This window comes from Talaromyces stipitatus, genomic scaffold (assembly GCF_000003125.1).
Source record: "Talaromyces stipitatus ATCC 10500 scf_1105507295523 genomic scaffold, whole genome shotgun sequence".
Classification (NCBI taxonomy): domain Eukaryota; kingdom Fungi; phylum Ascomycota; class Eurotiomycetes; order Eurotiales; family Trichocomaceae; genus Talaromyces; species Talaromyces stipitatus.
This window is the reverse complement of record NW_002990113.1, coordinates 3,149,485-3,161,458: the sequence shown is the minus strand read 5'-3', so window position 1 is coordinate 3,161,458 and position 11,974 is coordinate 3,149,485. Positions and strand designations below refer to the sequence as shown.

The 11,974-nt window shown below is 46.3% G+C and overlaps 5 protein-coding genes across 5 annotated transcripts; 1 reads left to right on the top strand and 4 right to left on the bottom strand.

Annotated features, from left to right (window-relative positions):
• Positions 1-934: 934 nt before the first annotated feature.
• On the bottom strand, positions 935-1,283 carry TSTA_070920 (uncharacterized protein; the record flags this gene model as incomplete). Its single annotated transcript, XM_002341033.1, has 2 exons — positions 935-1,053; positions 1,118-1,283. 2 exons carry the CDS (start codon positions 1,281-1,283, stop codon positions 935-937), a joined length of 285 nt encoding a protein of 94 aa, XP_002341074.1.
• A 601-nt stretch (positions 1,284-1,884) lies between these two features.
• TSTA_070910 (DNA mismatch repair protein (Mlh3), putative) lies at positions 1,885-4,877 on the bottom strand (the record flags this gene model as incomplete). The annotated part of the gene is made up of 2 exons (XM_002341032.1): positions 1,885-4,581; positions 4,631-4,877. 2 exons carry the CDS (start codon positions 4,875-4,877, stop codon positions 1,997-1,999), a joined length of 2,832 nt encoding a protein of 943 aa, XP_002341073.1. The 3' UTR covers positions 1,885-1,996.
• A 684-nt stretch (positions 4,878-5,561) lies between these two features.
• TSTA_070900 (calcium binding protein Caleosin, putative) lies at positions 5,562-6,610 on the bottom strand. The gene is made up of 4 exons (XM_002341031.1): positions 6,147-6,610; positions 5,927-6,088; positions 5,780-5,872; positions 5,562-5,721 (listed from the first exon to the last, which is right to left on the bottom strand). Exons 1-4 carry the CDS (start codon positions 6,561-6,563, stop codon positions 5,614-5,616), a joined length of 780 nt encoding a protein of 259 aa, XP_002341072.1. The 5' UTR covers positions 6,564-6,610; the 3' UTR covers positions 5,562-5,613.
• An 803-nt stretch (positions 6,611-7,413) lies between these two features.
• On the top strand, positions 7,414-8,078 carry TSTA_070890 (uncharacterized protein; the record flags this gene model as incomplete). Its single annotated transcript, XM_002341030.1, has 3 exons — positions 7,414-7,546; positions 7,606-7,773; positions 7,840-8,078. The coding sequence occupies 3 exons, from the start codon at positions 7,414-7,416 to the stop codon at positions 8,076-8,078; spliced, it is 540 nt and encodes a 179-aa protein (XP_002341071.1).
• Positions 8,079-8,445: 367 nt separating this feature from the next.
• Positions 8,446-11,414, bottom strand: TSTA_070880 (MFS monosaccharide transporter, putative; the record flags this gene model as incomplete). Its single annotated transcript, XM_002341029.1, has 4 exons — positions 8,446-10,503; positions 10,553-11,030; positions 11,083-11,214; positions 11,268-11,414. 4 exons carry the CDS (start codon positions 11,412-11,414, stop codon positions 8,528-8,530), a joined length of 2,733 nt encoding a protein of 910 aa, XP_002341070.1. The 3' UTR covers positions 8,446-8,527.
• Between the last annotated feature and the right edge of the window lie 560 nt (positions 11,415-11,974).

Sequence of the window (11,974 nt, the reverse complement as noted above, 5' to 3'; positions counted from 1 at the left end):
AACGGGAGCAATGCTGGAATGCTGTAGACGAGTCAATCTTGCAAGTAACATACCTAACACCCACACCAAGCACGATGCTAAATACGTTCAATGCCTCTAAAGTCTTGGGGAATTATTAAGTTAATAGACTCAAGTCAATGTAATCAGATCCTGAGCAATCCCAACACCAATCCTACGATGTCAAGGGCACTCCAACCCCAAACTCTTAATATCCGCTTCCAACCCGCTTCCAACGAGTCTCTCAAACTAGTCCAATCATCCTGTCCAAAGAGATGCTCGGATTGGACGGTTGGGTCCAAAGGTCGATTACGTGGAAGCGTGCCAGGTCTTTGACGTCTATGTGGTGTTCTTATACGGTACTATTGTAAGTATCTTCATAGGACGGAGAGGCAAGAGGTGCTATTCTCATTATTGCGTCGTTTTCTTCGAGGAGTGCTAGAGTCCAATTCAATGGTTGACGCATTCGATCTGGAGATGAAGGATTTCGCCAATCTACCCAGCGTCAGTGTAATGGGAGGTTAGTTAATCCAATAGTTAGGCAGGAGGAATTATCAATATGGCAGAAGGGTTGGGTGTCTTCAAGTCTTCATTAACAAAGGTACTGTTGCTAACATACAGAGACTGAAGCTTAGGAAAAGAAACAATCCTATGTACAGGGAACCTCATTCTTATGTGTGCGTGGACTTCAAGTCGGAGTTCCGACATGGTGGCAGGTATGATAGGTCAGATAGAACCGGCATGCGATAGATCAAGTCGGTGGACTGCTGACAGGAAACATGATCTGTCTACTTAGTTGGTGTGATTTGTCACAGCGACCCTCTTGTGCTGTTACAGTCAGGGCCATCACAGAGAGAGGAAGGGAGGCTGACCACCTACCTACCGTAAACCCCCGCAGTACCGTATTGAAGACAAAACCATTTTTGTTCTCTTTGACCTATTTCCAACCTGTGAGTATATCTTCAACTTTTGATGCTGCGCAGATCATGAACCTTCTCCTATCTTCGGGCGTGTTCTCGTCCCATGCTGTTTTGGCGGCGAGGTCATTCCAGGTATCTTGACTTGAATTAGTTCTCCTTGCCAAAATCTCCGGATTGGATTAGGCGAGAAGTAGACTAACCTTGAGTAATCACGATGCCTCCTACACCAAGCAGTGGAGTAGCAGCTAATATGACTGAAGAAGTGAGAACAACTCTAGTGACTGATAAGACGGCACCGGCAGCTCTTAAGACATTTTCTGTGGCCTTTACGACGTAATTTATGGCCCTGCTGGCGTCGGATTCCATGGATACATCTGAAGCGTAAAACATCAGAGTGAACTGGAACTCGCACGACGTATATCAATCATCCTATGCGGCAAGCAGCTAAAGAATGGCATTCAAGTCACAGAGCTAGTCCAATCTGATTTCGAAGGTAGCCACAATTCCACCCTTACTCTTTATCTTATTACTCACCTTGGGTTCATTAGTTATCCAATTCATGAACTCATTCGACTACGCAAAGGCCGAGTTAGGAAACCTCATTGCTGTGCCGAGGATCTCAAACACCTAGACCAACAACGCCGGCACTCACGACTACAGCAAACCACCTCAAGCCGTCATGTTTGGTAGAGGATATGCGGCCGCGCAAGTCAAGGGACTCTACCCGGATGTTCCATGGAAATAGTAGTTCGCGAATTGCCCGGATTGCTGGAGATCCGAATTTTGTTTTGCCTGCAAAGTTTCAATCGGACTATGCGGTGACGGCAGCGGGGAATGTGAAGAGGGGATTTGAAAAGTGGAAGCAGACTGGGGGTGACGGTGAAGATATTATTTATTACCAAGAAGCTAATCCTGGCTATACTTACAGCAAGGTTGTATTGTATTCTGAAGGCGATGTGCCTTTTCTGGAAATGTTATACCAATATTGATATTGCTATGTATCCTGAGAACCATGATGTTATCAAAAGAGTATCCAAACGTTTAAGTCTATAGCCAACTCTTTCATCCAACAGAACCAATCATGTGCGTTCCCACTTCTTAAACACTTCAACAAAACTTCCCTGTTTTTCTGGAGTAGTGTAATCTCTATCTTCAACATCCTCGCTTCTCGATGACCAAGTAGACAATCCTGCAAGATGACGGCTCTCGTCCACAATCGGGATCATAGTTGGTCGACCATGAGCACATTGAAATGGAAATGCACATTTAGAAAGTCGACTTATGAGACTTTGACATTCGTCAATGGATAGAGGGTCGTTGAACATGATTGAACTTCGACAGGCGCGTGAGTTGATCAGATCAAGCATCCCTTCCGGACAACCTGCTATCCAGCGCAGCCAGGGAAAAGGTCCATTCTCAGGTTCCGTTGTAGAAGCAACGCACCGTCGTAGCGGGGGAATCTTCTCGCCAGCTCTGCTCCATATTTCCTTCCTCAGAAGTTGGATAAATAGCTTTGGTTCCAATCTGCATCTTTCGGCTATTATCAGGGGTAAAGCCTCGATAACGACTAAGTGTCGTCTCCTTCCATGAATAAGCTCTTGCAGCATTTTATAATGACAGCCCCACGACTCAAAATACCTTGAGTATGCCGCGAGCGATGATACCTCGTCGTCTTGGATAGGGCATTGTATAGGCGTTTGGAACGATTGCGTACGAATGGATATGACTCCTGATTGTTCTTCAACCGTGAACATATCAGAAAGTAGATCTTCCAGTCGACGCCGTTCATCAGCAGCATGTTGGTCGACAAGAACCAAGATTTGATTCGATGTCTCGTCAGAATGATGTTCTCTAGCTGGTACCATTCTTACAAGAATGAATTTGCAGTCGACTTGAGCGATAATTGCCGCTCTAGAAAGTCCCTCTCGCGAGACCTTACCCGTGTGTCCATCAGCTCCTAACGCCTCTGCTGGATTCCAGCTTTGAATTGGCCCTCTTTGTGCATCATTGCATTGAGAAGAGTTATCAGACGCATTCTCGGCTTCGATTGACATTATAGGCTTTTTTGGGCAAGAGAAGACTGAATTGGACCAATTGTTCACAAGATTTTCGAACCAGGCGGATTGGCCCTGTACTGGAGCGGTCTGAGAACGTCGAATGGGCTCCTTTCCCTGACTCAGAAGAGAGATGGCTGACCGAGGCCGAACAAAGCCAATTGAGGTGTTTGGGCGGCTGCTTCCATGACTTCCGGCAGAATATTGTCTTATCCGTGAATTGACGAGTATGGCCTTGTTAGTACTTGGATCAACCCATCTAATATGTCCATCTGCAGCACCTTGTATCGTATGGGAAGCAAGATCCAGCTGCTCAGGTGTTTGCTCTTCTACTTGTGCTGACGCGAGAGAGTTTGTCGCGTCGAACTCCGACGTGGACGTTACGGTCTGTGGGCGACTAGTATCTCTGGGTCGACATAGCAGTAATTCCTTGACAGTCTTGTTGTTACCACTTTTCACTCTTGACCAATTCGTAAAGTCATTGAAGTAATGAGAGCCTTCCTTATCGGAATAGGTTGGAATCTTAACACCGCTGTCAAATGCTTCAGTGAAGCTCTTTACCGGTACATCTTGCATAGAAGACGAAGAAAGGAGACTTCTACTCCGCTGGACAAGACTTCTTGATGATACTGTGGAGACATTATTGGAATGCGATGTTGACGGAGTGTCTCTCTCACCCCGTTTCCTTTTTCGAGGACGGTAGTGATGTTGTTGCAAAAATTGATAGAACATGGCGTGCAACACTCCAATGATATGTTGTAAAGCACGGTCCGATTCGACGGTAGCCTCAGCATTTGGAAAGCTTTCCAAAGAGCTCTTAATATCAATTCGCACGTAGAACATCGGCCACCTTCTGGAGCCCCGTACAGCCCTTTTACCTCTGGTTTCCCGATTTTCTGACACGGCTTGTTCACTTCCCAAATCAGATGCTGCAAAAACTCTGTTGATTTCATCGTACAAAACATTGGCACTTTTATGTTCATTGAAAAGTGGATTGATACCTAGCGATATGAATTGATTCAATCGTGTCGGGCTTGCGGATAGTGCGACGTAAGCTTTGACAGAAACGTCTAATGTACTTGCTGAAATCCTGACCCATTCATCCACACTGGTCCCTGAAATCAAGCCAGACTGTGTAAGAACAGTGTGCAGGCGGGACAGACCGGAGTTCTGAATTCCTGGCAGCGTCTCGGCCGCTTTGTGCGGGATACGAACATTTAGGGATCGAGATTTCTCCCTGTCAGAAAGGCGTAATTTCTGTAGAACTGAGTTCGATAAAGCTAGAGCTGCCAGCATTCTTGTCAATTCCTCCCACTCCTTGTCGACGTCTTCGGTTCTGCGAAGAGACGAAGCCCTGTGTTTAACGCGGACAGGCATATTACTAAAAAGATTGTTCACCGTAACCCTGGTACCCTGTGCTCCACGTACCTCCTGATGCGTGGGAGCAGGCACGAGGCGGGAGATGACTTTGGACTCGTGAAAGATCACTGTATTAGTTTCAGAATGACCGCGATGCCGCGAACTAATTGTCAAGAGTGACATGGTAGCCAACGCGGCTAGAAATTGTCCTCTGCAGCTGTATACCGACTGTCTTCCTGCTTTCGAGGTATCTAGATATGGTCAGAAAATTACATGAAAGACGGATCTTGAATAACTTACGGTGGGGCCGACACAGCCCAGCTCCGTCCATGAATTCCTCTGCCGGCAATCCATAGCCATCATCCTCCACGATACAGCCACCTCTTTTGTAGTCTACAACGATACTGAGTGAGCCAGCACCAGCATCCAATGCGTTCTTGACCAACTCAACGACGACCGCGTTAAGATTAGTGATCTTCAAGGATGATTGAACTTTCTTTGCCACTTCCGGCGGCAACGGCAGAATCGGTCCATCGCTATCTGTCATTGTGGATAAGACTAGTGTCGGTGATTATGTGCTCTCCATATATATGAAACGCAATCGAGTTTGCCACATCGTTAACATGTCGGTTTTATGTTGATGTGATGCCCAAGATGAAGAACATTCTTGAGGATGCAGTTCTCAAGTAGCAGTCCAAAGAAGACCACTTTCCTACCCACTTCTTGCTAAAGCAGCAGTAGGGCAAAGTGGAAGGAGTAAGCTCGACACTTTGTAGAATTCTGCTTCTAACAAAAGATATCATCCCAACATTTTTCATCCGGCTCTATCTGTCTAGATAAATCCTTCAAGATGTAATATCATACGATATAACCTATAGTGCTGGATCATTAGTTCAGATGTCATTTGCATGAAAGATGGACAGTCAATGAAATGAGTTCGGCTCGATGTCTTCCAATAAGTGGCAAGGTGAAAAGCGCTCTAACCATTCTAGGACTAGCCCATTGGAGCCTTTATAAACCCTAACCCTGCGGTCATATACCAACAAGATGCAATCATATAAATGTCATGTAAGATAGCATTCCACTGACGTCATTTGCCAATCAATAAAGGACAATGTTTGCGATTACATCTATTTCTCGAAGAATATAACTGAGATTTTATGCCCAAGGTCTCACTTCGCTAACCTCCCACAGAGCTCATTCCCTAAACTAGGACTAATTCATGGGTATATCCTGTTGTAACATACTAAGACGCATCCCAAGTAATTGAGTAATCATATCATCTAGAAAACCTTGTGCGATCCGACAAATCTATCACCTCCAAGACCATATCCTTGCTGCCATCCCTTTGGCTGTTTCCGTTGCTCGCGAATCCTCCAGAAGAGTGATCCCTAGTATCAATCATATCAGCTTTGTTTTGCGCATTCAACGAAGGTATAGAAAACATACATCATATAGTTGCCGTAAATCCTCCTTGTATACTTTGCCATCTTTTTGAAGTAGTAGCCATGTCGTTCCCCATTCGAACAATGCTGCTCCCCACTGTACTGCCATCAGTAAAAGGACTACTATAACATGAAGAAGGTAAAAACTCACGCCAAAGGGATCAGCGGCGACTCGTTGCCCCTTCATCAAGCGAGTAATATCGGACAAAGTAATTGCTCCATCACGGTCTGAGTCGTATTTTGCGAATATATTCTCAAAGTTTTGTGGTACGAATCGACCCTCGTTGTCGTAAGTTCCGGAATCAGATCCGTGCTGTAGTATCAGAGTCAGCATGTTCACTTTAAAAAGAATGAATGAAAAGCGGTCCAACCTTAGCCTTGTGAATATCTCGAACGTACACCCGAAAAAAAGGATCCGGAAAATACGTTAATCCCAATCTCGTGGGGTACGAGAAATTCAAATGAATAATCAATACCGCCAGACAGGAAAATAAAATATTGAATCCCAGCTCCCGAAATCCGCGATAAGTATCCAGTGGCCATATATGTCCATCCATATCCCGATCCCAGAACAAGATGTGTTGCTGCATTACGGTATACTCCTTGTATTTTTCAGTCCATCCCGATTTCCTTGATCCTTCAGGGTGTTCGCGGGAGACTGCTTGGTTTGCTCTGACTACGGAAGATCCGTCGAGAGCAGAGTCGATGTCGATTGCAGGGACGCGGGTTTGGGTGACGATGGATTTGGTGACGGATATGTCGAAGTCGACATCGCTTGTTTGAGTCATGCTGGGTGATTGCTTTGATTATCGACGATGGTAATGTGCTTGGATACAGATAGGATGTACGGGATGAATTAGAATTTGAGGGTTGATGTTTATATCTAACCATTTTCACGTGCAATTTGATATGAACCAATTACTCCATGATGATGTCAGTCCACAATCAGAGTAGTACTCTCTCCCTTATCAACCACGGAACTTAACACAATAAAAAATCCATCTAAGCTATAGCTAGCTCTATCTGGAAAGTGCATTTCGGAAGATTTCCGCATGAATACCCCCTATCCCAACCCAATTGGCATCCTTGATATCCAACCTGGTTTCCTGATAGTCGCCGAACATCGACACAACTAATCATATATGCAAACGGCCAAATAGTTACCCCGTCCCACAGACGCCGAATACATTGGTAAGTAATCCAAAATTCATCAGATTGAGAAACGCGCCAACAATCTGACCATCAGTGCGACAACCACGAATAAAGCGAGCGTTGTGATTCGAGGGTTTTGGCTGATGGAAGGTTCCACTTGATTTGTAATAACGACGACTGTTCATGAGACGGCCAATCAGGAGTGACCTTGCCGGGTGGTCGCCGCAGGCTTCATGCTCTGATAACTCATTTAAATGACTAATATTGCATACATGCCAGTCTACTACTTATGTCGATGAGATGAAGACTCCTTAGGGTATCATCGTTCATGTATAAAAGGAAGTCCCTCGCGGGTCTCAGATGCCTCTTTCATTCTTCAATCATTCAATCAAGCTCCTCTCAGTTCTCAATCCGTTCTTAGTACTTTCCAAACCACAGCCCCCAAGCTCAAGCAAACCCAGATAAGCACAAATCTCAAGTCTCATCATGCCTTCCCGTGACACAATTGCCAAGTTCCTCGCGAACAATGAGAAATACGCATCTACATTCCCTGGCACATTCACCATGGAGCAAATGCGTCCCGCCATGAGATCGAAAGATGCCGAACCGACAATCGTCCGTACGTTGAATCCCATCAACTAACCCTCAATCCACATCTGACTGAGTAATCTGGCGTAGTCACCTGTGTCGACCCCCGATGTGTCCCCGAAGCCTTCTTTGGCCCAGACATGCAAGCAGCCGTTTACAGGAATGCCGGCGGCCGGGTAACAGAAGATGTGGTGCGCTCGATCAACGTCTTGCGTGCTCTAGTTAACATGGGGACTGTGCTTGTTGTTCATCATACCGGTATATACAAAAACCACACTCGATGACCCCAACCGCTGTCCACTTACTTACTGGCTTATTTGTCAGATTGCGGCGTAACCCACGTCACCGACGAGGAAATCCGTGAATACGCCATCTCAAAGAACCCAGCTGCCGCTGAGATTGTGAACAAGATTGACTTTAACCTCTGGAGGGAGGAACATCTCGTGGAGTCTGTCAAGGAGGATGTCCGCAAGCTTCGCGCGGAGAAGAGTCTTGATGGTATTGAGGTCTTTGGGTTTACGCTTGATACTCAGACTGCTGTTGTGACTGAGGTGGATGTTTAGATTTTGTCGTCGTTGCTGGAGGGTGCATACTCGGAAGTTGGGGCGCACTGGAAATGAGGATGAGAGTTGAATGGTAATGAGGTAGTCAGCTTAGTTAGTTTTTCCATAGTAGCTTTTAATCATTTGTCGTCCTCCGTTCCAGGCCTCTTCATAACCTTAGTCAGAATCTCCATGGATAGCGTAGGAAAGGACTGATGTAGTCCGAATCCGTGGTTTTGACCATAATGGATTGGGCTTGCTAGCACGGTGACAAATGGCGAATAATTAAGTACTATTTGCATATATAATATGGTATCAATAAATCAACAACGCCTTCGCTATGCAAGTAAGCAGTAGAAACCTCCCATTTCCATCATGTAGAGTAACGAGTCAGAAGATAATGAGAGAAGTTGGGTATATACAAACCACACAAATCACTTTTGAACATTATGTCTCAAAGCTTTTGAATATCATGCATGATTACTCTCATAACCTAAATCATGTACACTCACTCCCGACGCAGAGCGCGCAGTGTCACCAAAATCTACAGTCGATGGAGACTCATCCATCAAACTGCGTGGTCGTGACAGAACGCCTCCATTAGAGTAGTGTTCTCCCTTGGTATTTGGGGGACTATCGTTGCTATCACCATCGCCGTTCTCGTTGATATTTCCGAGATCATGTTTTTTCCGTCTGGATGGTTGACCGCGGAGAGTCGATCGTCGACGACGGCGTAAATAATCATTCAACACCGGATCAACCTGCTTCTTTGCCTGGGGGACAAGCATCAGGTACAACGGGAAGATAGCAGCAGCCGCATATCCCACAGCCAAAACCACATAGGAAGACGAAACATTGCCGTTGTTATTGATTTGTGCAATTTCCTGGAAGAAAGGATAGAATGCACCGCCGGATATTGTTGTGGCCATGATGGCACTGGCTGTTTTGGTATGTCTTCCCATGCCGCGAAGGGAGATGGCGAAGGTGATGCTGAAAACACCGCTCTCAAAGAAAAATAGCATAAGTCCGATAACCACACCGGCCATGCCGTGCAGTTCCTTGGCAAGAACGGCGAACACAATTAGCCCAATGTACAATACCAACAGAATCCACCGCGGTTTGAAGAAAAGATTCGTAATCGCCGTGATGAATCTCCCGAGTGCAAAGATACCCCGACCAATCAGTAAATAGTCATAAGGTATGAGACCACTGCTATTTGCATTCGGAAGTTGCGCCTGCACGTAGCTCGTAAAGCTGGTTACCAGGACTTCTTGACTCGCGACATACCAGAATTGCGAAAACGCTGCCAATCCGAACGTTACCCAAATGACAGACAAACCGGAAACATGTGCAGAAACGTCATCTGTTCTTTGATCAGCCAGTTCCTGGAGATCTTCATCCGTTGCCTCGGGTACTGGTAGATAGTAGAAAGCTGCCGCCAGAAGCAAGTCAAAGAACGCTATGGCAAGATACGTCCATTGGAATTTGACCAAGCGGGCTACGCTTGTGACGGATTTGAAAAGGACTCTCTCTGCGAGAACGGACGAGAGAATACTACCAGTTGCTTGTACTGCTTGCGAAAGGTTAAGACGGATCTCGGCGTTCTCCTGCGGTCCGCATAGCGATATGAACGGGTTTGCTGCCGTTTCGAGAAGTCCAAAACCACATCCCACAATGAAATTTGATATAACGAATGGCGGGAAAGAGCTCAAGACGGCGGACGGCCAAAAGATAAGTGCACCACAGGCATAAATGATTAGTCCTGCAATGAAAGTCGCCTTGAACCCCCATCTTTTTAGTATAAACTGTCCTACAGCAAGAGGGCTGACGAGATAGCCCCCATAATACGCAGCGTGAAGACCCAAAGAACCCCACGTACTGACTCCGGTAATGCGCGCGAATTGAGTGTTCAAGATATCTAGGAACCCGTAACCGACTCCCCACAGGAAAAACAGTATTGTTGTTAAGGCCACCGGCGGTATGGATTCCTTGTTACTCATAGCAAGCATACTCTTGGGTTTCTTGAGGTTGACAAAATCAAAGAACGTCGACACATTCAGAGGGGGAGAGGGATATGTCGCTGCACTGCTCTCCGTATCCTGGCTGGGACCAGGACCACCCAGAAAATCGGACATCTCTATAAGCTCTTCCGATGGAGCAGTGAGCGGTAGTGGTGCGGTTGCCAGTCCTTGGTCCGTATAAGCTCTCGGTCCCATACGAGTGGGCTGCGGGTTCTGAATGTGAGGTATTGCCAACGGAGCAGTCTCGGCACGGGCAACATTAGGTCTTGCTGCACTTCCAGGGTGTGCATTGGACGATTCTGTGGAACCCTTGATCATCCTAGGGAGTAGCCGTGCGGCCAACGGCTTCAAACTTGGCACGCATGCACAGACGATACCGACATTGATTTCGATGGCAGACCACATAAAAGTATAAGCTCCGTACCCTACTATTGTCAGTGGATCTATGCGTACTAAGGTCTATGCTTCACTCACATGAGAAATCTTGATGATATTTCGAGTTGCCGCCGTCCCCAGTTCCATCCGCCTCTTGTATCGCATTTGACGTTGCCGCGCTCTGCAAGTATGCGACTCGAATGACATCGACTACCGCAGTGAAGAAACCGAAGCTAAACGTTATTATCAATATTATTTTTTGCTTTTGCGGAAGTCGTAACTGGGTTAAAATCGGGATCGGCAGAAAGAAGATCGCAATGTCTGTTATAATATTCACAGGTGCCGACGAGAGGTATATAGTAACTATGCTGAAACATTTCGCATTACCACCAGAAGGGAACCAGATCGCTGCGCTGACGGGCCGGCACTGAAAGATGTTAACCATTGTCAAGGCGACACCGGCGGCGTTGACGACGAAGATTGTTGCGAAAATTGCCCATCGGAAGATTTTGTTGGTTTTTGACAGGAAAAGGTAGAATATGAGAATCGACGTTTTCAAGGACATCAGGACGGGATTCTATACGGGAGAAATCAGCGAATGTCTTTTATCCATGTTGACATTGACTCACATAGAGCACGTTCGCAACATATTCACTCGTATTCAAGGCCCTATTCGACGAAGAGGGGACATCTTTCTGGTGTAATCCGAGACCTTTTGTAGTTCCATAGCATACGGCGAACACGAAGCCAAAGTCAATCACCTAGCAACAAGAGTATAAGTAAGAGAACTCGCGAGAGGGACAGCGCGACATACCCAAGCCAACAGAATCAGGTAATCATGCGAAACAACCTTGCGCACAACACCCAAGCGGGACACAAACCGAAGAGCAACAAATACCGAAGCAAGCACGAAGAAGACAATTGTGACGACCAATGTCGGCGCCTCGCGGTCTGCAACCATGATTATGTGTCGCGAGGGCCGGCGCAGCTAAGCTCCTGGACAATTCCAATTCCAATTTCGATCAAGATAAAAATGCGCCTTCTTAGTGGCAAACTCCATCATCGGTAGTCAGGAAATTTTCGCAGTATTGCTCTCGTGACCTGATACTGGAGGTTTTGGCTGTTCCCTCGTCCGTCTCTCCCGTTCCTTGGCGACTTGAAGCTTTCCTCCATACGGACAATGCGGTCAACGAGCCGGGAAGAAGTGAGACAGACACCAATTCGTAAGACAGATTTCGGGGGGGGGGGAGGTGATGGGACTTTTATGGCGACATGTCGGCCATCTAAAAATCAACGTATTGCCTATTCAGGATATAAAAAACGCCGTGGCTTCCAATATCAAGGAATCATCAAACCATATGGTGTGGTTCTCTCACTAATTGGGCCCTTTGAGGGTAAGATTGCAAATTCGAATATATTCCAAATATCAAGAACAGACGAACGACTTGAGGCTATATCTGGCAATGAAAAACAGCTACTTTTATATGGAGATATTGGATATCAGGGATGTCCTTTTGTCCT

What these genes read in the sequence shown, in the direction of transcription:
- TSTA_070900 (XM_002341031.1), bottom strand. Translation starts at nt 6,563, where the DNA reads ATGACTCAAACAAGCGATGTCGACTTCGACATATCCGTCACCAAATCC. An exon ending in GAGATATTCACAAGGCTAAG is followed by an intron (nt 6,089 to 6,146) that starts GTTGGACCGCTT and finishes CTGATACTACAG; the next exon opens with CACGGATCTGATTCCGGAAC. An exon ending in ATTTACGGCAACTATATGAT is followed by an intron (nt 5,722 to 5,779) that starts GTATGTTTTCTA and finishes GATTGATACTAG; the next exon opens with GGATCACTCTTCTGGAGGAT.